General features: G+C 29.6%; 2 protein-coding genes and 1 long non-coding RNA gene across 6 annotated transcripts; 1 reads left to right on the top strand and 2 right to left on the bottom strand.

Moving 5' to 3' along the window:
* Window positions 1–1925: 1925 nt before the first annotated feature.
* LOC121175114 (uncharacterized) lies at window positions 1926–5508 on the bottom strand. Of its 2 annotated transcripts, none has more exons than XR_005892200.1 (3): window positions 5388–5508; window positions 5074–5207; window positions 1926–2418 (listed from the first exon to the last, which is right to left on the bottom strand). It is a non-coding gene; the product is annotated as an uncharacterized lncRNA (long non-coding RNA). The 2 variants fall into 2 exon arrangements; XR_005892199.1 differs by having other exon boundaries at window positions 5298–5435.
* On the top strand, window positions 3116–7795 carry LOC100817924 (probable pectinesterase 53). The gene is made up of 5 exons (XM_003529010.5): window positions 3116–3650; window positions 4057–4246; window positions 4403–4609; window positions 4948–5183; window positions 7416–7795. Exons 1-5 carry the CDS (start codon window positions 3286–3288, stop codon window positions 7561–7563), a joined length of 1146 nt encoding a protein of 381 aa, XP_003529058.2. The 5' UTR covers window positions 3116–3285; the 3' UTR covers window positions 7564–7795.
* Window positions 7796–14986: 7191 nt separating this feature from the next.
* On the bottom strand, window positions 14987–17232 carry LOC100788710 (protein IQ-DOMAIN 14). Of its 3 annotated transcripts, none has more exons than XM_041017019.1 (4): window positions 17043–17232; window positions 16490–16923; window positions 16109–16318; window positions 14987–15897 (listed from the first exon to the last, which is right to left on the bottom strand). In XM_041017019.1, the coding sequence occupies exons 2-4, from the start codon at window positions 16892–16894 to the stop codon at window positions 15259–15261; spliced, it is 1254 nt and encodes a 417-aa protein (XP_040872953.1). In that variant the 5' UTR covers window positions 16895–16923; window positions 17043–17232; the 3' UTR covers window positions 14987–15258. The 3 variants fall into 3 exon arrangements, with proteins under 3 accessions (XP_040872953.1, XP_040872954.1, XP_040872952.1); XM_041017020.1 differs by having other exon boundaries at window positions 17055–17232; XM_041017018.1 differs by having other exon boundaries at window positions 16490–17231.
* Between the last annotated feature and the right edge of the window lie 7714 nt (window positions 17233–24946).

The raw sequence follows: 24946 nt of genomic DNA, 5'->3' as shown, positions 1-24946 counted from the left end.
AGCAGTGTCTGTATGCAAAAATGATTTTAGGGGTTGGGCCTAAACTAGGAGGGAGAGGCCCTGACAAACTCTTCGAAGTGTAGGCCTTGGGGGTCACCCGGTTTGAGTGCTCCTTTAAGCCTATGTTGATCCCATATAATTGGAGCATTCTCGCAAAACACTATGACCCTGACTGGTCTCCTTATGATTTTACTTAGTGAGAGTGACCTGACATATCCATTGTGTGGTGCCTCTTGTTATGTACTCCTAAACGTTCCAGGGTGGTTTTTCACTGACATGGTACCACATTGCATATAGGCTTGAGTCTTAGCATAACTGTGGCATAACGTCTGCTAATTGTTCATTATGAAATTGATGCGTTATTATATCTTGATCGGATTATGTGATTCATATGTAATGTGATTGATGATTGAAAAGTGAATTTGAAATGATAAAATGATGAAATTACGTGAGTTATGTTTAAGCAAGTGGTATCTCATTTATCTAATATGTATATTTAGTTGTCTTGTTTCTCTATTAGTTAGGAATGTGATAACTTGCTCTCTATGTGTTGTTTGTGTTTGGATCCTGTGATGATCTTGAACTTTGTGTTCGGAAGAGCAGCTGACTAGGTAAATTGCTTTAAGGAACCTGGTGTTGAAGGACGTCGAGACACAACGCTCTGATAGGATGTGACATTGGGGTATAGGATTTTATATTAATTGTATGAAGTCTTAAACGACCTTATTTGAGCTGAGATGACTTTATTATTTATTTGGACAAGTTTGAATATGACGTAGAAGAAAGTGAATGTGAGCCTTTTTCCCCTTTGAAAGACTTGTTTCTAAAAATGTTTCAAAAATACTTTTAATTAATATTTAAATTTTTATTCCTTTATTAGTATATATGTGAGGGGTAGAGGGTGTCACACAAATTGCAAAGAAGAATGATTGGGTTTGGGTACACATGAGGAAGAAAAGGTTCCCTAAACAAAGGAAGTCCAAACTTCAACCTAGAAGAGACAGACATTTCCAAGTACTAGAGAGGATCAATGACAATGCTTACAAGATCGATATTCCAGGTGAGTATGGAGTAAGTTCTTCATTTAATGTTGTTGACTTGACTCCCTTTGTGGTAGGTGATGATTCTGAAGATTTGAAGGCAAATGTTTTCCAAGAAGGAGGGAATGATGAGAATTCTAAAACTGTCCAAATACAAGAATCTATGACTAGTAGTAAGACCAAACAATCAGTGGATACCCTCCAACAAATGGTAGCAAACATACTTAACAAGACCTAACTGGAGAAGGATGAAGGCCCAAAGGCAAATGCACTACTAAGAATATTAATTGTTGCTGAAGGCCCAGACTAATTTGAAGGCACATGCCAAATATGTTCTTTTTTATATTTCTATTTTTTTCAGTCATTTTGACCCAAACTGATTTGGAGGCCTATGTCTATTTCTATTTTTTTTTATTCAGATATACTATATGTATTGATTTTGTTTTTAATAGAAGAAACTTTTGACATTTTGCGAATATTTTGTGAGAGCTTCTCTCTGGGTTCCTTGTTGAACCAATCTCAGACTTATCAAGGTAATCTTTATGACATCTACCCTGACTTATCTTCTCTCTTTGGATGTGGCGTCATCCAAACTCTGTGACCTGTATCAAGCGATCCGCTCCTAGTAAGAATCACATCACTAAACATATAGAAAACAATCCAAAATAACATGTGGTTGATCTAATTTTTAAACTTGTTGACTCACTAACTCAATCGTAAACAAGAGTCTATTGAGTTTGCATAGAATCTAATGAGTTTACCTAGAGTCTACTAAGAAAAGAGTTTGCACACGAGTCAACTAGTAGAGAATAAGTGAATTCGTAAACTCATAAAAATTAACCAGTTAACTCAAGAGTTTGATAATTATATTATTTACTACTCTGTCAATACTTTCTTAGCAAAGGAAATTATTAGTTACATAGGATTTCCCATTGCCAATCAATTATAACCATTGTGATTTTTCTGAATCTTTGATGAATTTAAGGGAAACATTTTCCAACTAGAGATAATACATGTAGAAGGCCAAATTTTAAATCTATATAAAACTGATGTAGATTTAAAAAATGAAAAAAATAAAGCGTGATTTTTCTTATTTTTCAAAAGGGAGCCGAAAATGATCAAACATGAGAAAAACCACTTATGGATGAACTAACAATGCACAGAATCTACCAAAAAGAAAATTAGTACCTCCACAATCCACATGACAAAAGCATAAAAAGGGAACAAGAGCGGAGATTGAACCAAATTGTAGTTTTGTCTCGATGCATTTCTTTCACATCACTAGAGTTATGACTTTGGCCTCACCAATGTTGCTTTAGCCAAAGTGCCTAGTCCTTTCTTTTTGGGGGCCCAGTGTTTCTCTGATTCACCAACTACACTGAATTTAGAATTGAGAAATCTGAACCATTACCAAGTGGTCAAATAACTGTAATCAGCTAAACAACAAGAAGAATCTAATTACATTAACGAAGGTCCAAATATTGGACGTCCATGATTCAGGAGTAGGTGTTACCAATATTCAGCATGCACAAGCAGAAAAGTTGGCCTCAAAATGTATATTTTTTTTCACATGAAACGCTATTTGATGCACATAAAAGTACAATTCAACCCATTATATTATCTCAATAAGAATAATTCCACGATCATGCAAAACAGAAATAGGCTCACGGGCAACACCAAACAAACAATAACAACAAATGGAAGATGACTAATAATTAATGACCAAATATTTTTCTCTGAGACAATGTTTTTTATACGCAAAAAAGTGCAACCTGTCCTGTGGTTGAGATTGTTTCTCTCTCCTTCTCTTTTCTACATGGATGTCAGTAGAAGAAGCACCCATGAGCTATCCTTCACTGTCATTATTTTTCACTTTACGCCTAAACTTTTTTTAAGTTATCATGTTTTAAGTTGGAAGTATTCATCCAGTTTGTTGGTAATTAATTTTAATTATTTTTAATGATGAGATTCGAACTTAAGATTTTATTTTTAAAAAAATCAAAACTGGTTTCATTCCAACTAACTTAAAGTTGTGTTACTTTACACCTAAACTAATTGGCATAACATGTATATAAGCCATAGCAATAACCAATTTCTAGGTCACTTCAAATTCCAAAGACCATTCCCCATTAGAGTTATTGTTAACATTATTTTTACTAACATAATTTTTTTTCCTCCATCTCTTTGTCACATCAACAATCTTATTCCACAGTTCTTTCTGTCTCTCTTTGTTGTATCTCTTACAATGTCAAACTTGCATTGCATGTTCATCTTGTTAGCAGTTCTTGTTCTTCTTCTGCAAAATTCCAGCAGAATACATTGTCATACCAAGGGAATTAGACCAAGACGTTCTGCAGGTAAAGTGTTATCGACCAACATGACTAGAGTGCATTATTCTGAACAGCAATTCATGAAATGGGTGAATTTTGTTGGTTCCCTCAAACACTCAGTTTTTAAGTCAGCTAAAAATAAGCTTGTGGCTTCTTACACTTTGCACGTTGATAAGAATCCTAATGCTGGAGATTTTACCTCAATTCAAGAAGCCATTGATTCCCTTCCATTCATCAATCTTGTGAGAGTGGTCATTAAAGTCCATGCAGGGGTCTACACGTGAGTAGTAGTACTACATTTTCTTGTACTTCAATTGAATTCTGCCACATTCTGCTCATTTTACTTTGTGCCCTTCTCAAAATCGCGGTTTGTTATTGTAAGACGTGGATTTTTCTGTCTGTCTGCATTCAGAATTGTGTTGTTCTATTTAGCGTTTACAGGTTACAACTTTTGTTTCTTCCAATGATGTCCTTTTCCTTCTGATTCAATCATTCAAACTCTCAGAGAGTTGGTCTTTGTCTGAAGAAGATTTTGCAACTAATATAGCCTTTCAGCTCTTTCCTTTTCCTTTTACCCCCCCATCATGTTACATTATGCAAATTTTCTAGAATGTGGTGAAATTTTGAATTGCATTTGAATGGAAGCCTCTGATTTTCCCCTTGCATTTTTTTGTGTATATGTCCAGGGAGAAAGTTAACATTCCTCCTTTGAAATCCTACATAACAATAGAAGGAGCTGATGCAGATAAAACCATTGTTAAATGGGGTGACACTGCTCAAACACCTGGCTCAAATGGGAGGCCACTAGGAACCTATGGTTCAGCAACTTTTGCTGTGAATTCACCTTATTTCCTTGCCAAGAACATCACATTCCAAGTAAGTAAATTAAAAATTCTCTCCCTCTATTTCAATCCCAATTTAGCTTTGTCTATATATGTGTATGAGTTTTTTTTACAAGCATAACAATATATATATATATATATATATATATATATATATATATATATATATATATATATATGGTGAATGCAGAACACAACTCCTGTTCCTGCACCAGGAGCAGTTGGAAAGCAAGCGGTTGCATTAAGGATTTCAGCAGACACAGCAGCATTTGTAGGCTGCAAATTCTTAGGAGCACAAGACACACTTTATGATCATTTGGGCAGACATTTCTATAAGGATTGTTACATCGAAGGCTCTGTTGATTTCATATTTGGCAACTCTCTCTCACTGTTTGAGGTTAGATTTTCTTTCCATAGTAATTATTAATTGATACCTCTAATCTGCGATCATTGCTTTCAATTAATCTGAAACATTGGAATATCCCAGTTTTAATTCACGCCACATCAGCGTAACCTAACCATAACCAATTTTGTATTGCATTCATTATTTAACAATTGTGAGCAATAAATGAGTTCTTTACTTATTTGCAAATTATTAGTGTATGAGTAAGTATGCACTAATTGTCTAAATCAATCACAAATGTATTGATCTTTACTTTATCTTAAAAATCATATTTACTATGATTTCTGATTGTTGATTAATAATGTTTGTTGATGACACTATACTATATATAGGGATGTCACGTGCATGCCATAGCACAGAATACAGGGGCCGTAACAGCTCAAGGAAGGAGTAGTATGTTGGAGGACACGGGGTTCTCATTTGTGAACTGCAAGGTCACGGGATCAGGGGCACTATACCTTGGAAGGGCTTGGGGACCCTTTTCTCGCGTGGTCTTTGCCTACACATATATGGAAAACATCATCATTCCCAAAGGCTGGTATAACTGGGGTGATCCTAACCGTGAAATGTATGCTCTTTCTCTCTTCTTCTTCTACCACAGAGAAATTCATTCATTTTAGTAAACTCAAATACTAAATTAATAGATGAATATAATAATATCAAAAAGTAAAATGAGAATTACTTTCATTAATATCATGCTCTAATAATTACAAACAGAGAAATTATGTGATATCTTTGGAAATTTAAGGATTTTGGTACTTTTAGTGACAACCTCTCTTTGCCTCTTTCTTTAACCATGCATATATTTTAGGTGTAAGTGGAACATCTCCATTTTGCAGATCTATAAGATTTCTTTAGTGAGAGCAAAGAAAGAGTCTATAATAATTTTATAGACAAAAAAATATTATAAATTTTTACAACATGATAAAAAAATCTAAATGTTTATAAATTTAAAATACTAAAGTGAATAAAATTAGTATCAATTTTTTTTATCTTTTATATTTTTGTATATTCTTTTTTTTTAAATATTTTATGGAGGCAACGCCTATTTTTGTGTGAGAGAAAAACACTAATTATTTAATACATTCAAGAATTTTACTTTGTGGAGAAAATTACTCTCATAATCCGTCCCTGTCTTCATTTAATTAATTAAACCTCTCTTTTCTCCACCCATTTAAGTCAACAATTTTACAAAGCCTAAAGGTCATTTTTTTTTTCGTTCATTTTATCTGCCATGAACTCTTGGCACCTTGTTAAGAGTATTTTACCTTTCAACATGGTGATGCACTTAGTGTCATCTCACTAATGGAAAGGACAATGAGTTACTCTTAAAAAATTACCACCAGAAGCGATGTTTGACACCCCCATAAAGTATATATTGAAAAACTCCTCCTATATCAATAAGATGGGCCATGGTAAAAAATTATGTCTCTTAAACACATAGTCAAATATTTTTTTCAACTTATCCGTATGGAATAATATTTGTTGAGACTTGAGAGATATTTTTAAGTTAATCTTTTCCTATCTCAAAAAATTAGTCTCTAAATCTCCACATAAAGAGACCTTGACTTCAAAAGAAAGAAAACACTCTTCCTAGTTCCTATCTACATCTACACATGAATGAATTTTTGTTGGGTTCTCAACATATCTTTAACCCCTTCAGGACTATTAGACGTAAATGGGGCGGTGCCACTCACTTTCTTACAGTGCAGTATGGGTGTGAAGGGTTTTTTTGTCATCTTTCTCTTTATCTAGAGTTCCCCACTTAACAAGTCACAAGCACCCTTCAGCCATTCGCACTAGCCGTATCCTTAAATGACAAAAATATCCCTCCAGCAAGATAACCAAACCGGTTTCCATCAAACTATTAAGAAATATGAACGAGTCTATTCTTGTGATAGAACAAGAAGGGAATAATAAATATTGGGTGGTATCTCCATATCTAGTGTGAGACCAAGAAAATAGGCCTAGCTAGCCTTATATCAGTGTCCAATTTCCCTGACTATATTATATATCCGTAAGTATAAGTATGCATGGTGCAAGTCTACGTGTTATGTTATGAACCCTCCAATAAAAAAAATTAAAAGAAAAGAAAAGACTAGGAACTTTATGAAGAATAAGAAAATTCATAGCAATTTTAGGGAAAGTGATAAGTATATACTAAATACTAAACCCGGTGGATTCTTACCACCGAACTTCATGTCTGTATGTGCAATATAGATAAAGGCATATAGTGTCTGAAAAGAGCCTTCACATACTATTATTGTAATGTTATTTTGTATACAGCTATGTACCAAAAAAACATATTGGCATGCGCATGTGAGTGGGTTTATAGTTTAATGAAAAATTAGTATATACATCCTTCGCTCCCAAAATAACTGATTTTTAAAGTTTTTCATATAAATCAAGAAAATAAGTATTTCATGATAATTAACATATAGAAGAGAATAATTTTATTAAAATATCATTATTTTCTCTCAATTTAATTAAATATATTATTATGTCTTATAAGATAACCTTATTTATTACATGACAAAATTTGAATATATAGATGTTTTAATATTTTATTAAAAATGAGAACATCAGTAAATTTGATTTTTTTTTTTCAAAAACTAAAAGTCTAAAACTACAGTCATTTTTAGGAGAAAGAATTAACGTTACCAAAAAAAAAAGTTTTATATTATCAGAAAATTACATCAAAATTATTAAGTATGATAAATCTATTTACAATAGAAAAACTTTTATGCGAATAATATCTAGAAATTAAAGTCCATGTGTTAATTTTTTGTATTATGTCCAGGACTGTATTCTACGGGCAGTACAAATGCACAGGACTTGGAGCAAGCTTTGCAGGGAGAGTACCATGGTCGAGAGAGCTTACTGACGAGGAAGCTACACCTTTTCTTTCACTTAGCTTTGTTGATGGAACCGAATGGATCAAAGTGTAGTTTAATCCATACACAATATTTTTTTAAAAAAAAATATTGATTTTCTCTGGAGAAATCACTTTGATGTATAAATTATATATCACATATTTATAATTTGATAGTGCCATATGAATCCTCAATTTCAGGTCCATGAATTAGAGTTATACTAATTCATTTTACTTGACAGATATTAACTGCTCCACGAATTTCAGCTGCCTTAGAACTATATATATTCATATCCATTTATATGTTGGGCAATTCCTATTTGTATAGTAGTTCCAAATGGCAATAATAATCCTACTTGAACTTGATTTATAATTTACCATTAGATAAAAGACTTGAAAAAATAAATAGAGAAAGACAAATGCCTTACAAGTGCAGAAAAGAAATCAACATGAAATCCGTTAATGCATAGTATCGTTAATATAAAAGATCAGTATTTTCTGAAAATTCATATTAATTGATGGCATTTTACCTCCGGTACAGTACAAGTAATTTATCAGAAATAGTTTCATGGGTACTACACTTTATTTTAATTAACCAAAAGGCTGAAAAAGGTATAACATGGACTCTCTTCACGACTTTTTGTCTTAATGAGTCACTAGATTTCACTTAATTTTTTAAACAACTTCCAATTCTCAACAATCAACTCTGCTCATAGAACTTGTACACCAACGGGTTTTATTTTTGGGTGGTTTTGGCGTCATGATGCAGTTTTTATTTTTTTAGCTCGAAGCTCAGACATTTGGTCACTGCAAAATGCATAAATTAATTAATACAAGAATATTTTAACTTAATTAGTTCCTTCAAATTTAAACTTTTAGTATATAACTGTGTTGAATTGATATAAGTATGTTTTTCATTCTTATTGATAAAAAAATACGTATGGACTTACTCTGTTTTTGGATTAAAAAAACATATGGCCTATTTAAACTGCAAAAGTAATGACACAGTCACTTATTTATAGTTCTTTCTTACAAAGAAAATAATATAAACTTATTCATGGTTCTGTTTTCAGGGTCAGTATTCTCTATCAATAATAAAAAAAAAGTGTCAGTATTCTCTGTCATGATTTTGTTAACCTCTTAGGGAACCTATCAATCTCTGGAAATTTGGGCTTCAAATGTTTCTCGCTCGGCCCTTTTCATAGGTCCATTATAAGAGCCTAGTCTCTTCTCTCCATCACCAAACCATAGTGTTCGGGTCTTGTTGTGCTTTATCTTTTTTTGCAGTTGCTCTGTTCCAAAGACAAAAAGATAGTAAAGAGTGTAGCCTTCTCTTCGATTTTTTTTTTTAAATAATATGGAAATAATTTTATTTTTCGATAGTTAAATTTAATTGTGTCAATTTCACATTTTAAAATGTGTATGGTAAAATATTTTAATTAACTTATTGCTTATTTGACTAATTAGTCAATTTTCTTTTCTTGTTGAATTTTTCTTATGAAAATCTGGTCAATTTGATAATATTGTTAGTGTAAGATAGAAATTATATATAAATCTTCAATCTTTTTTCTATCCCTGAATATTTTATTAACATGAAAAATCGATTACCTTTTAAATAATTCAGGTGTTATTTGGGATTGGACAATAGGTATAAAATAAATAATATCATCACAATATTATTTATTTATTGAATAAATCACACTAATTTTCTTTGTTCAATGAAATTCGTCCATCTACTCCAATCAAGAACGAAGTTACAAGAAACAGAACGATTAGAGAGGTATGGGAACTACAATAAAAATAGCTCTCCAACAATTCGATATAGTCAGTGTAGGCTATTATATACTTAACAAATATTGTTATCGTATTCTGTTCAAGAGATATGTGTGACAATCAATGTTGATATGTACACGAAAGTGCTTTACTCTCCTCCTATATAGTTTCAAAGAAAAGACAATGGAACCTCAATTTTTTATAACTAGGAAATAGTTGTTTAATGATGACAAAATTCAATTCCAGCAAGGGACAAAATTGGTGGTGGGGAAGGCAATAAAAGAAATTGGTCTTGTGGAGCGGTAGCTTGAAGTAAAACCAAATAGTGAAAGTTTGTCTTTGTTTAAGATGTTTGCTTCTAGTGTGTAAAACCACCAATAATACGCTGGTGAATATAATTTTATATTTTTTTATCTGTAAAGTCATCTAAAGGCTAATGAATACAATGTATGTTTCTGATTTATAAAGTGTAATGTCCTTCCTTACAATAATAAATAATATATAAATTTGTTAAAGAATAAATTTCCAAAGCCAAAAAGGTTGGAAATCATATGAAAATATTCAACATAATCCATTTGTCTATAAACTAAATCATGAAATCCAATAGTCATTGACTACTAACAATCCTAGATAAAAAAAACAATAAAATCTATTTACATTGATGTGCTATGTGGAGATATATTCCTTCCTTAAAGAAGTTAGGTCAATCTCAATAATGTGGAGCACTAACTCAATTTCATGTGAAGATATATTTTTTCCTTGAAGAAATTATCTCATTCTCTATAATGTGGAGCACCAGCTCAATCTCATATGAAGGTATATTTTTTTCGCGAAGAAGTTACCTCAATCTCAATTATGTGAAACACTAACTCAATCTCATGTGGAGATATAATCATTTCTCAAAGAAGTTGCCTCAATCTCTAATGTGGAGCTCTAGCTCAATCTCATGTGGAGATATACTCATTCTTAAAAAAAGTTACCTCAATCTTTTGTAATGTGGAGCGTCAACTCAATCTTATACTATCAAACAATCATATATTGACGCATGATATCAAACATATCCCAATTAATTAAATCAGCCAAGAACTTATCACAATTCAATCAATTATAAACACACACCTCACAACCATGGTCCATCTCAACAACTCAGAATATCCCAAATTCTTTTTATAAAAATAATCTTCAAAGAATATACCATGGTAGTTTTAAAGGAAAAAAAATGTATTTTACTCATCTCTTGAAGATCTTCTTAAGCCTCTAGACTAAATTTCCCACAATGTATCTTATAGTCTCCGGAGGTTCCCGTTTTTTCAATTGTTTTTATCTCACTTTCTTCTTTGTTTCTACTTCTCTCTAGTTGATATCCCGTGATTCTTCTAATATCTATTTATACTAATTTCTAGCAATTTAATTATTTACTATTGATTGCATCTTATCTTATATATAAATATAAAATAAATTTTTTATCTTATATTGTAAATAAATATAAAATAAATCAAATATATTATCTTATTTTATTTATCTTATATATAAATATAAGACAAACTAATATGTTCAAAAATTAGAAGATAAAACAATTACTCTATTTTGTCTTATCTAAATTATAAATATGTATCTTTTGTCATGTCAAATATATATCTTTTTATAATAAATATTATTATTATCTTTGGGATGTTACATAAAGTTGTATAAAGGTTAGTTAATGTAATGACAAAAATTGAATAAAGATTATTAGTTCCTAGTTCAATTCCAAGTGATTATTATTTAACAACTCCCTATCATCATGCTTTCTCTTTATTTTTTTCTTTTGTATGGAAAATTGTGTGAATCTTGTTGTACTACTTAGAGAGTTAGATACTTGTGAACAATATAGATATTGCTAGCACTTTATGGATATATATTTTAACCAGAATTGAAGATTGATGTTGCATTTCTCACATTACAAATGTTAAATTTTGACTTTTTGTAAAATAAAATAGTTGTGCAATCAATCAAACTTGTATTATTGAGAATGACCAAATATAGCATGACTCAAGGATGTAACAACTTTTTGTTATATAACATCTCTTTAACTTTTTCTGTTTTGTAATGGTTTTGCACCATAGGCATAATAAAAATCAAGCAACAATATGAAAATACTAAAAGAAACAAATAAACAATCAAATCATCTACTCTTTATAAAGATCCAGTTCAAACGTTTCTTAATAACCTAACATAAACAAAAGTTTTAGAAACAAAAATCCCACAAAGTTTTAAAAACACCTTGTCTGATTTGTCTTAGCTCCTCAAACTCTATTGCTTTGCCTCCACACAAAAAATGAGCAAAGAAAATTAAATAATAAGTCATCTTGAAATAAATAGAGATATCTTCTCATACCATTCTTGTTGATATAGTCAACATTTCATTATTAAGAACATCAAATGTATTGCTTGATTCCTCTTGAACAAGTCCAGACTTCAATCACAAAAAAAAAAAAACATAATAATGAAAAATCACATTAAAGTTATATGGTCAAAAAGTTGATAATATGAAAATCATAATAAAATAATTAATGACGTCAAACATTTTTCACTCTTCCATTGTAAGTTCTCTTATGGCCTTTCTCAATCCCACCCCTTATTCATTTTAGCGCCCCTTTTGTTTTTGACAGCGGAGGATCTAGAAGTGGCTTCTTAAGTAAAACATTCTTTTCAATATTTTCTTTGTCAATTTTCAAAGACCGTTTAATGCTTGTGCATCGTTTTACGGTCTCTTCCAAAGCATAACGTGCAATTTGACAACTCTCATTAGATAACGATCCTTCCTCAAGCAATTCAACAGTCTTTTTATATAAGAGATCATATTTCTCTTTATTAGAGAAAACATCTTTGTTTCTATTTCATTTATGATGCTTGCTTCTAATGTCTTTGGTCCATCTTCTCATTATATAGCATGATGAAATAACAAAGAAACCAATAACTTGGAGTGTCACTAGTAAGTGTCTACAAAGATACCCATTATACTCAAATAAACGACATATGTAAGAAATTTCTTCCCTTAATGCATCTTACTCTACAACAAAGTCTTCATTTTTTGAAAATCTTTGATTCTAAAAGAGGTAACTTGACCATCTTCTTTCTTTTTTGTATGACAAGGTAATCCTAACACTTCAATTTGAAATTTTTTAAAAACTTCATGTGTATAAACACTTGACATTTGTTTCTCAAAAGGAGATGGGGTCTTAATATGCCATGTATTGAAATCAATTTACATTTTTGCCTCCTCTCTATCATGTAAAACAAGTTTATATTTTTCAACAAATTTTTTTAATGAAGTTTTCTTAAATATTTGTCAAAGAAAGTGTTGATGCTCTCTAATCTTTGAGCTGTTGATATGCCAACAAAAAATGTATCTTTCATGTACATAGAAATCCAGTGCTCATGTTCTTCATACAAAGACTGAATTCATCCATCCTCTATCCTCCCATAGTTGAAAATTTTCAACCATTTCTCCATATTTATCTTCAAATTGTTGTGTTAACCAAGACTTATAAATGAAAATGTTGAGATATGTCATGAATTTTTCATAGTTATTTATATCTTTAGATATACTGATTCACGTCAAATAGTAACCTAAAATTTTGTAGAATCATACTATCTATTAATGGATACTAATAGTGGATGTACATTTATAAATAAGAAAAAAAATTCATGTAACCTGATTCAAGGCTAACTCAACAATGAGAAAGACTTAAAAGTAAAGTTAAAGATAATTTTTTTATACTTAAAAGCAAGTATGCAGATTTTAATGAATTATATTGTTAAGATGAATGTTGATAAATTTCATATGACTTTTTGATAGAATTCACCCATCAAACAATTCCACCTAAATTGTTGAGATTTTTCAAGACTTTCTTTGACTTTTTTTTCCCGCCGGTTATCAAACTTCTTTTTTCTTCCTCTACGCATAATCTTTTCTTTCTTCGAAGACGATACAAACGTTTATGTACAGCGGTTCATAACTTTTCAGTTTCACTTATTTTAGAAACATAATCATTTTTTAATCAACTCCCTTAAAATTTTTTGAAAAGAATAATTATTTTCCAAAACATAAATTTCTCAGAAAAGTTTCAAATCTCTGTTAAAGTAAATAATCATATATAAAATATTACCTCTTTGACAGTCTGTAAATTCACACTTTATGAACAAAAAGACTGATGAAGTGTCCTACATGCTCTATACGAATACATCTGTCTTTTTTCTACAACCTACAGTTAATCAATAGTTAACAGTGCAACCTAATCAAATTTGATTAGTCCCTAAGCTACAACCTATATACAGTTGATCAATAGTTAACATTGCCAAAGTGTAGAGAAATTTAATGGTGAAGAGGTTAAAATAGATAAAAGATACAAACAGCAACAAAAGTTTTGAAACCACCAAAGGCCAAGCATCAACACAAGAAGCAATTAAAAATACACAACTTGTTCTACCATTCCATTCCCATTCAAAATTCAAAACAATTTAAAACTGTTCATAGCAGTAAAAATATCTTATGGCAGTCGATGCATGAACCAGAAGTCAACAGTGTCCTTTGACATTAAATATTCCTTCACAGTAACAATGAAATATGCAATCAATATTTTTAGTTTTGGGTAATGCAAATTAATCTCCTATCATTAGTTGCTAATTGTTGAAAAGGTAGAACTCTAATAGCTGATTTTGTGTGACTCCAATGTAGCTTGGCCTTAAGTCAATCATGCCATCAATGATTTGACAGAAAAAATTTCGGATAACTCAAAAAGTCTTACGTAGCATGATGTTGCTTCACTTTTAGGGGAATGTTGGTACTTGTTTACACATATGAATGGTTATAGGCTTATATATATATATATATATATATATATATATATATATATATATATATATATATATATATATATATATATATATATATATATATATATATTGATAATTTAGTTTTTCTTTTATTTTTGTTTCTGTAAAAAAATATTTTAATCTTTACAAAATATATTATTTTATTTTTTGTCTTTAAATCATTTTAGATGATATTTTGAATAGTATAAAAATATTTTAAATAATATAATTTTTTTATCTAAAACGTTTTAATGACAAAAAAATAAATAACATATTTTATAAGGATCAAAACAAAAAAATAATTTTATAGGAATAAAAATAAAATATATATATATATATATATTAAATTATAAGGAAAAAAATATATTTAAATAATGATTATATTTTAATTAGTTCATTTTGTTAAAAAAATATTGTAAAACAATAGTAAGATTAGCATTGCTCCTCGAGTATAATCAAATGAATTAAACATCCTTATGCTCCTAAAAGAGAAGTATTTTTCTGAAATTAACCCTTTCAATTATGCCAAACCTTGGTCATAAAAGAGAATTAATAAACCTTGGTTCGAACATCTAAAAAGAAAAGTAAAAAACATTTTCTTTTTACAAATTATTGAACAACAACAGTATATTTTAGACATGTGACATCCGTTATATATAAAATATATTCCGTATCCTCCTCTTTTTCATATGGGAAAATTATTTGTTTAGTCCTCCAATATTTTTTCTTCACTTTGAATCTTGTTTAACTAGAAATGGTTTTTGTCATCTACAAGCCTACAACAATTTTGTTGAGATTTCATTATCACCAACAAAACAGACTCCTACTTTAAGAAAAAGAGAAGAAAAAAAAAAGCAGCACACAAGTAGTTTACACTAGGAAAATTGCGATTCTTGCATTTGATTATAGACTTATAGTGACAATATATGAAAATTCCATGACCAAAGTTTTCTCAAAACAATGGGCAGCTTCTCTCTCTCTCTCTCTCTCTCTCTGCCTTCTATTTTGTCTTCATATTCCCAGACCCATCACCTATGTATCTGCAAATTGCCAATCTTGGGGGCACAAATATATAGTTTTTACAGTGCAAAAAACAAAGAGAGATAGATATCTTTATGAATCTGTTTGTCTCCCTAACAGATTATGTGGATTTCTGAAGCTTCCCCATCACAGCGTTCTTGAAACTAATGACTTCTTGAACCTGTGAACAAGACCTCTGCATTCTAACCCCACTCAAGCTACTCCTAGACTCCATCATTTCATTGAGGGAAATCCTCTTCCTTGGACCAGGTTCTGGCCGTTGCTTTGGAGCACTATGAGACCTCAATTTGGCCTTAAAAGACTGAGTACTAGCCATGTAGTTTGGAAAATTCCCATACTGCCTTAGGAAGAACAAGTTATCAGTGCACACACTCTTTGGTGTCATAGGTACTGCAACTGAGCCACAGCTACAAGAATTTGTGAAGCGTGGAGTGCTTTGTGCTGTAGAGGAGAATCTGCACTCTTCTCCTGTTAACCCCCATTCAGAGTCCTGAAAATTCCTTTGGTCTGGTATGGACAAACGCGTAGGGGTTCTGTTTGAAAGTGCTTGAAGTGATGGTTCATCACCAAAATCTGATACTGTCCTTCTATTCCTTGACTTAGGCGTGAAAGTGTCCACTTCCACTATTTTGGGGATCCCATCAACACTGTTGTTGTTAATTGTAGCATCAAAATAAGATGATACCCTTCTACTGTGGATTGGAACTGCATACTCACTCTTAGTGTCATCAAACCTCTCCTGAAAAAATTTCCACACCAATTAGCTTAGAATATATAACCATTTTTTTATTGGCAAATGTTAATTTTGTTAGCATAAAAGATCAAAACCGTGATCTTTCCGCTCTTTCCTTTTTCCTTAACCATCCAAACCACCTTATATCTACTTAGAATATATAACCATAGTTCATATAATGAGAAATGTAGCTACAATTCAAGATTTGTGCCAATACCATGGATCTTCTTGCTCTAATTTGAGATCTATATGCTTCATTCTTTGTGGTCATGAGCCTGCGAGATTTGTGGGACCGAATAGTAGCTTGAGCTCTAACAAGAGCCTGCATACTATGCAAGGTTGCTGTTGCTTGCTTCCTCACTAAATACCCTCTGACAAGTGCCTGCAACTTCACCAATCCTTTTAATGCCCTCAGTGCCTTCCTTGCCTGTTCAAAACACATGTCAATTTTTAAAATTCCACACTCCACAGTGCACACCAAAAAAAAACAAATAGAGAGAGAGCAACATTACAAATCAAATATACCCCCTTACTATTGAAGCCAAAATGTCTATAATTTTTTGACATAAATAAACAAAGTTAAAAGTTAGAAACTCACCAGGTATCCTCTAAACACTGTTTGAATCTTGATGGCAGCCCACATCTCAGGTCCAACCCCAAACATGGTGCCACCCCTTCCTTGGCTGGTGAGCCTAACAACCGCCACTGCAGCCTGTGCTGCTGCCATGGCAGCATCAGCTGCTGCTGCCGTGGCAGCAGCAACGGCGATGGCGTGCTTGTTTTGGTCCTTCTCTGTGTAGAAGGATTGTAACCAAGCAGCCTCAGCTTGAGAAAGGTTGGGGGTTATAGTCCCTGGATTGTGACACAAAACTCTTGAATTACTAGTACTCTCAGAACAACAGAATTCCATGCTTTTAGCCTCTCCACACTTGAAGTTTTGTTTCTTCTCTTTCTCTTTTCTTATTCCAAACAAACTCTTCACCCACCTAGTGGCTCTCCCCATAGCCTCACTGCAAGAATTAGAGCAACAACCTAAAAATATGGTGAAACGTGGGGCGTTAAAATATGCAATTGTTTGAGACCCTCCAAAATAATAAGAAATGAAATAAAAAGAAAAGCAAACAGTGTCAATGTGAATGAGAGACATATACTTAGTAAGTTACTATGTAATTTTATTGGCCCAATTCCTATAAAGGGTGTGAAAGGAAGACAAAACAAGATAAATGAAACCGAAGAAAGACTCTGTCAAGCCCTCGTGAAAATCTGCGTTACATGACAAAAAACGAGCCCATGGAACATGCAGGGAGGGAACAAAGAAAGTTCATGAAATTTAATAATAAATACTATGAGTTAACTTAGTAGGTTGGTTTCATATAAATGATATATAATAATATAAAGTAAGAAAATGCTACAGTTAACAATAGGACTGTGGTAAAGTAATAATCAGAGAGAAAGGTAGCCTACCTCTACCTTTGATGGAATCAGATTCCAGAAAAGAAAGCAATAGAACTCCGTTTTAGTTCTTACTTCTTAAAAGTAGGCTTTCTATTAATTTAGTATTTTATTAACTATTTTATTATTACTTTTTTTAAAACATTCAGTATTTGAGAGTCACTTTGAGCTGTAATTAACTCAAGATGAGTCAAATTTGTTTAAAATATATGCCTGTAATTTAAATTTGAATAATTTACTTCTTAATTTTTTTTGTTATTTTTCAAATTTTAGGATGCCTTTTATAAAGTGTAATAGTTTTGACGCAATTTTTACCACCTATAATGAGAAAACACTTTAGACAGTTTCTTTTTAATTATTTTAATTTTATTTAATTAATTTAATAAATAATATGTTTTAGTGAATCGTTTGAAAGAAAATAGATTTTAAATGCACATTTATTATTATGTATTGCAAGACTGTATCATTAGTTGATTATATTAGTTGATTATTATACATTCATTTATTATATGATATATTTCCTCGATTCTATTATAATTGTTGTCTTACTTTATTTTAGACAGATTAAGAAAAATCAATAAATAAATAAAAAAATATTAATTTTATAAAATTAATTTTATCATCATCAATTCATTATTTATTTTTTTAGCTCATGTTAATTAATATTATAAAGGATATGAGTGAAAAAAAAATAATTAATATTACATTGAAAAATTAAAATAATAATTATTTTAGAATAATTTATCTCCTTACATAATAATTATTATGGGACAGAGTCCTCCATTATATTTTAAACTTATGAATATATATATTAGTATTCATTAGTAAATGTTAAATACACATTTATTATTAAATATATATAATTGGAGGGGAAGGACAATGAATCTTAATTGTATCATTAATAAATATTTGATTTTATTTATTATACATTCATTTATTATATGATATAAAATAATTTTTATATAATAAATTGTTTCAAATTAATATTTATAAAATAAAAAAAATAGTATTATATATCATAAAAATAATTCAATGGAGGAATTATAATTTTTTAACAAAAATAAAATATTTTTATAAAAGACTAAACAAATTTATTAACCACAAATATTGTCACAAGGTGTGTCCAGACCAACAAAATTACAAAAATGTGATAGTCATATAATGATGTCACCTTCCCACCTAAGAGTTAATTACATAAAATAATACATAACTAAAAATAAAATAGATATTTTAACCGTGTAATTTAAATAATAACTATAATTTATGTCTAAAATAAAAAATTCCATATGTGTTGCATGAGTATAAAGACTAATTATTTAAATAAAGATAAGAATATTATTCTTGTCAATGATGTTATCAATTAGATTTTAATATTAGGATAATGTTTGTATTTGAAATTCTTCTTAAACTCTTTTTATTCATTGGAAAAGGAAAAAAAAAAGGATTACATAAAGTTATCCTATATAAAATCCATGAAAAAAGTGAAATAAGGTTTCCCACATAGCACACACAAAAAAAAAAGCTTTACCACATAACACATCTCCATCTCTCTTCATTAAAAATTATTATATATTTTTTGACAAAAGAATTAACAAAAATAAACTTATTTATGCAATAGATTCTTATAATTCATTTTATTCACACAATTTAAAAATTGAGTTTAATAGGTATTATTATTTGTATAAAAGCTTTTACACTTATAAACAATGAGAAATTATCCATGATATACTTTTAATATATAACTATTTTTTACAGTATTTTTAAAATAACTGTTATAAAAGTAAAAAAATTATCGTTTGAATTACTTTAACATAACGTGTAAAAAAATTTATGTTGTTAATATACAATCTTTTTCTAAAAAAATATAGTGTATGGAAGTAAAAAAATTATTATGCATTAAAGATTTATATTTATCAGTACATGTTATTATTTATTCTTTAAACTTAAGATTTTATCATAGTGTTTAGTTGGAGGCAAAAGCAGGATTAGGATAGAAGAAATAAAGCCTGAATTTAATTTTAACAAGTGATTTATAATAAAGTTATTTGATTTGATTAGTTGGCGTTCAGAGAATAAAACAAAAACTATAAACCAAATATAGACTATAACTAATAGTGGTCTCCTAAAAAGAGGAAAAGCAATAAAAAGGTTGAGAAGTAAGAGCAGCGGAAAGTCAAAATTGTGTATTTCTCCAAACTCAAGGAAAAAAGAAAAAAGAAAAAGGAAAAGTAACACTAATGCCTCAACAGTGAAATCTATATCCATCTGTCTCCCACCCATTACTGATTACTTTTCTGGAGCGATGTGTCCTCTAAAGAAAGATACTTGAGGTTGAGGGTCCCAACTAAAATGTTTGGTGTGTTTCTTAGAATAAGAAACTTTCTAAGAAACGATTCCTTAATTTTATTTATTTTTTGTCATCGGAGAAGCTTTAATTGTCACGGTGAATTTCTTAAGATTTGTTCTGATATCTTGACTAAATTTAATTTTGTGATTCAATTTTAGAAGTGTGTGGTTTTTAAGAGATAGCACAGGGGACAGCTAGTCAGGTTCATCGTCGTGTGTATCCTTTGTTGATGCGTTGTAACATGACAACTTTGACAGATTGTCTTTTCTTTTATTTTCTTGGTTCTTATTTATTTATAAAATCTAAATTTTTAAAATGATATTTGTTGTTTTTTATAAAATTTAATGTATAATATTGTCTGTATTAAATATTATTAGACTAGAAATATTTTTTATTTAAATAAAAAAAATATATTGACAAATAATTAGAATTAGAAGAAAAATAAATATTAATAATAATGATAATTTAAAAAAATTAATTTAGCATAAATTTATTATTATAAATTAAATTAATTATTATTTTTAAATTAAATATTATAAGTATGATTTTTCTTTGTATTTTAATTACAAAGTAAGATGAAACTATACTTTTTGGAAGGGAAACTATTTCATTTGTTTGTTAATCTAATTATTTTATGTTTACTATTGACAATCATCTTTCCCATAACAATAAATAACTAGAATTTTAATTTAATGATAAAAAATAACTAGACTTTTTGTTTGGAGTAAACAATTTTGTTTTGTAAGTAATTTAAATTTTATTTTATAAAATATTTAATTATGTTCATTGTTATAATAACAGTTTTTTTATATTTATTTTTATAATATTACTTGCTGCAATTCATTTTAGATTGTGATCAACAAAAAATTACCCACTCTTTTTTATTCATGATAATAAAAAATATTTTAAAAATAATTTTATTTAAATAAATTACAGCAACATTCCTAAAATTTCTACTAATTACACACACATCCTCTTCTTTTTCAGACATATCTTTCACTCCCCCTAATCTAGCAGCTTTAAATATTTTGAAGTGAATTACATGCATGTCCTGGTCCCTTTTTTTAAAAAAAAAAAACAATACAAGGATAAAAAAATTTAAAACAAAAAAGCATCACTGTACTTCCATCACCCTCACCGCCGGTGCCCACTGCAAATCGGTGTCATCATCGACCTCTTCCACACATGCAAAGGTAAGAAATGAAAAGGAAGATTTTAACGGTACAGTATACTGCGAGTTTTCAGTTTGAGGATGATAAATGTTTTGTTTTTTTCCATCCTGTCACCGTTTCCCTCCATCTCATTTTCACATAGATCTATTCTTTCAATGCCATCAATAATGGTTGCAACCACCCCTCAACCACGTATAAATCTCGAATCCTTATTTGATTCCAACGGCAACTGGTTCAAATTCATAGTTGATGTCCACAATCCCCGAATCGCGGTTCTGACTTCAGATTCAAATTCGAATCCCCCAAGCTCTTCTACTTTGCCGACAATGAAGAAAGAAAACCAGCCTCTTTTGCTTTGTCGACAATGAAAAATATGAATCGCGTTTTCTGTTTTAGGGGCTTTCGATGTTAGGTCTCAATTTTTTTGCTTGGTTTTTGGGTTGTTTGCTGTAGGAGGAAGAAGATTGAGAGAGTGCGATTTTCGTTGAGACCCAATCTGCAAGGGAGTTGCGTTTTGGTTTGGGGCCTCTATAACTATAAGCCGACAAGGAAGAATCTATCTTTTGTGTTGTACTCTTGTCATGTTTCATTCGGTTATTTTTCCAATGTTATGGATTTGTGCAAATTCACAAACAAGCTTAAGCTCTTTCTGAGTTCGGAAAGATGAAATCACTCAAAGGAAGGGGACAAGGACATTTTGGGAACAAAAAATTATTAAAATACCATGTACTAGTCACTTGTACCATCTGTTAATGACGTTAAGGACTAAGGGGGTGTCATTGGAATCATAACACAAGATAGGGAGTTTTCAGTAGAGTGAAAAAAAATAAAAAGAGGAACTGTGTAATTAGTGAAAATCTTGGGAATATTACAGTAATTTGTTTTTTTATTTTTTATTTGATATTAGTAAAATTAAATAATATTAATTAATTTTTTTAATCAGTGTGAAATTAATTATTTTTTTATACAGTTCAAATGCAAAAGAGAGTATTAATTATGTTCTTATTAATAATTATTAAGTGGTTAAGGATGATGTGAATATATTAAAGTCCCAAGAGTATTATCCACAAATACTTAGGATATTTGATAACGGTAGCTAATGAAAAAAATATTAAATGTTTCATAAAAATTTTAAAAGAGGTAAAAAAAATTTAATTGAATAAAAGAGTAAAAAGGTTTTTTGAAATAAATTAGTGATATTAAAATTGAAAAGAAGAAGAAAACCTAGTAGCTTATAAACACTTAAAAAAGCTTAAGAAAATAACCTATAAGATACTAAAATAAGTTTGTATCCTAAATAAGCTCATAATTTTATGTTTGGTAAAACTAATTGATAAATTGTTAAAAACTTATAAACTTGTTGAAAATGTCTCTGCTTGATAAAACTAGCGAATAGGTTACTTAAAAATTTATAAGCTAAAAGTTGAAAAGTTAAAAATTTATAAACTAACTAAATTGAAAGTGTTTGATAAAATTAACTAATAAATTAAAAAAAAATTCTTTATAATTTTTTATCAACTTTTGTCCCGTGAATAAATATTTTAAATAATAAAATAAATAGTTCAACATTAAACAAAATAATGATAGAAAGTAGAATTATAAGTTTCATAATAACTAAGAAAATAAATATGTCATTTAGTATTTGTAAGAATGTTAAAATAAGCAAAGTTTTAAATTGAATAAAATGATAAGAAGAAATTTCAAATAAATTAGTGAAGATAAAATTAAGAAGAAGAAAAAGTTACTTCAAGTTTATGTTTTGCAAAACTAGTTGGAAAGTTAGACAAAAATTCAAAAGTCTGTAAGTTAAAAAGTTAACTGAAAAGTTAGTTAGTAACTTGATAAATAACCTATTAAATTATTAGTATTTGATAAAATGATCTATTATTTAACTAACTAAAAAATATAAAATATAAAATAAACATATTTATGTAATATTTATATGCAAATTTCAATTTGATTTTATTGATAAAAATATATTTTGGAGCATTTATAATTTTAGATTTTAATTAATCTAAAACACTTGTAATTTTTTATTTATAAGGTATTCAAATAATAATAATAATAACAATAACAATAATAATAATAATAATAATAGACTTATTATACGTCACTACCTATATCATATATAATAAAAGGAAAAATGAGAAAACTCTATCATATGCTAAAAAAAAAATAGAAACAAAAGTCAAAAAAATTATTTAACTATTTGATAAACAATTTTTAAAATAGTTTATAATATTTTTTGAAACTTACTTAACAAATGTTTTTAAAATGACTCCTTCCTGTTTTAAAGTTGTGTTAACTATTAAAAAATCCATTATGGTTCACCATAATAATATCATATTATGATTGTCTCCCATAAATGATACTTGGAGTGTTTATGATAAAAAAAAATTAAGACTAATTTAAATTATGATGTTTCTTATAAGAAAATGCTAAAAATTTAAATTTAATCATAATTAAATTTAAGTTATGATATTATTGAGTACCTAATTTCAAAATGATAGAATTTATACTCAAAAATGTCATAATTTAAATTTAATGAACCAAATATATTATTAAACTATATCAAATAATGGTAAATAGAATTAAAAAATATTTCTTGATCGTAACCTAAATTATTATTATGAAAAGTAATATTTTAAAAATAAATATAAGAAATATATAATACTAAATTATTATTATAACAATAAAATAATTAAATTATATAAATAGAATTTAAGTTATTACAAAATAAAATATTTTTATTCTCACGCGTGCATAAAATAGGCACAGAGTCCAATTGTTTATTGTCATGGGCAAGATTGTTGTCAATAATAAACAATAACAATTTAATATCTATGTGCATAATCTTTTTCTCTGAAAGTAATTATATTAAACAGACAAATAATTTAATCTTTTACTTTGTAATTAAAATTCAATAGAAAATCATAAAAGGCAGTTGTTGTCATTCCGCCGCGCACTAGAAAAAGCTGTACCGGTTTATTTTTTTTTATTTTACTATGAAAAAATATCACGTGCTATGGACTACCTCTAGTTTAGAGATCCAACGGTCATTGTTAGTTGTGCATGGTGCAAGACCTTAACTAGGTCTTGATTGAGATCAAGCAAGCCATTAACTACTAGGAGATTCAACGTTTTTCCACACTGGTGAATAAATGTAGGATTTATGATGAGAATAGCAGGTCAAGAACTACACATTATAAGAATGTGGATCTAATGAAGGATAAGAAGTTTGGTGTTCTCAACCGTATAAAGTCATATTCAACTATCGTCAACCAGTCTAATCATAGTTACAAGAGTCAGAAAACCACCACCAATCAACCTACTAGTGGTGACAGTGTGGAAAATAAGGGCACATTGAAAGAGATTGTCCTGGTCCTAAGAAGGAGATGAGGAGTGAAGGACACAGTTCCCAGACCATCAACCAAAAGTCATTGGAAGAGTCTTTGCTCTTAGTAGTGATGAAGCCTCAGAGTCCGATGAACTAATCCAAGGTACATGTTCCATAGGTGAAACTCATTTGGTTGTGCTTTTTGATTCTAATGCAACTCATTCTTTTGTGTCGTATGCATGTGTTAAAAAGTTGAACTTTTTTGTGTCTTCTTTAAAGTTTGATTTGGTTGTTGACACACCAACTAATGGTCTTGTTACTACTTTCGATGTTTGTTTAAATTGTCTTGTGATGCCAATATGTAGTTTGCAGTTAGCTTGATATGTTTACCTCTTAGTCAATTGGATGTGATTCTTGGTATGGACTAGTTATCTTCCAACCATGTCTTGTTGAACTATTTTGATAAGTCTATTGTGTTTGGAGAGTCATGTGAGGGTAAGGATCCAAGATTCATCACCAACAACCAAGTAAAGGTGTCCTTGAAAGAGAACCCCCGAGTATACATGATGATAGATAGTCATAAACTTGAGAATGAGGTAGTAGTGAGGATATGCCTATAGTGAGAGATTTTCCTGAAGTGTTCCCAGTAGATGTTACTAGTCTACCACCTAAGCATGAGATTGAGTTTTCCATATCCATATTTGTAACACCTTATAGAATGTCTCCTTTACAGTTAGCTAAACTCAA

The sequence above is a fragment of the Glycine max genome, chromosome 7, assembly GCF_000004515.6.
Source record: "Glycine max cultivar Williams 82 chromosome 7, Glycine_max_v4.0, whole genome shotgun sequence".
NCBI lineage: Eukaryota > Viridiplantae > Streptophyta > Magnoliopsida > Fabales > Fabaceae > Glycine > Glycine max.
This window is presented reverse-complemented; position numbering and strand designations above follow the sequence as displayed.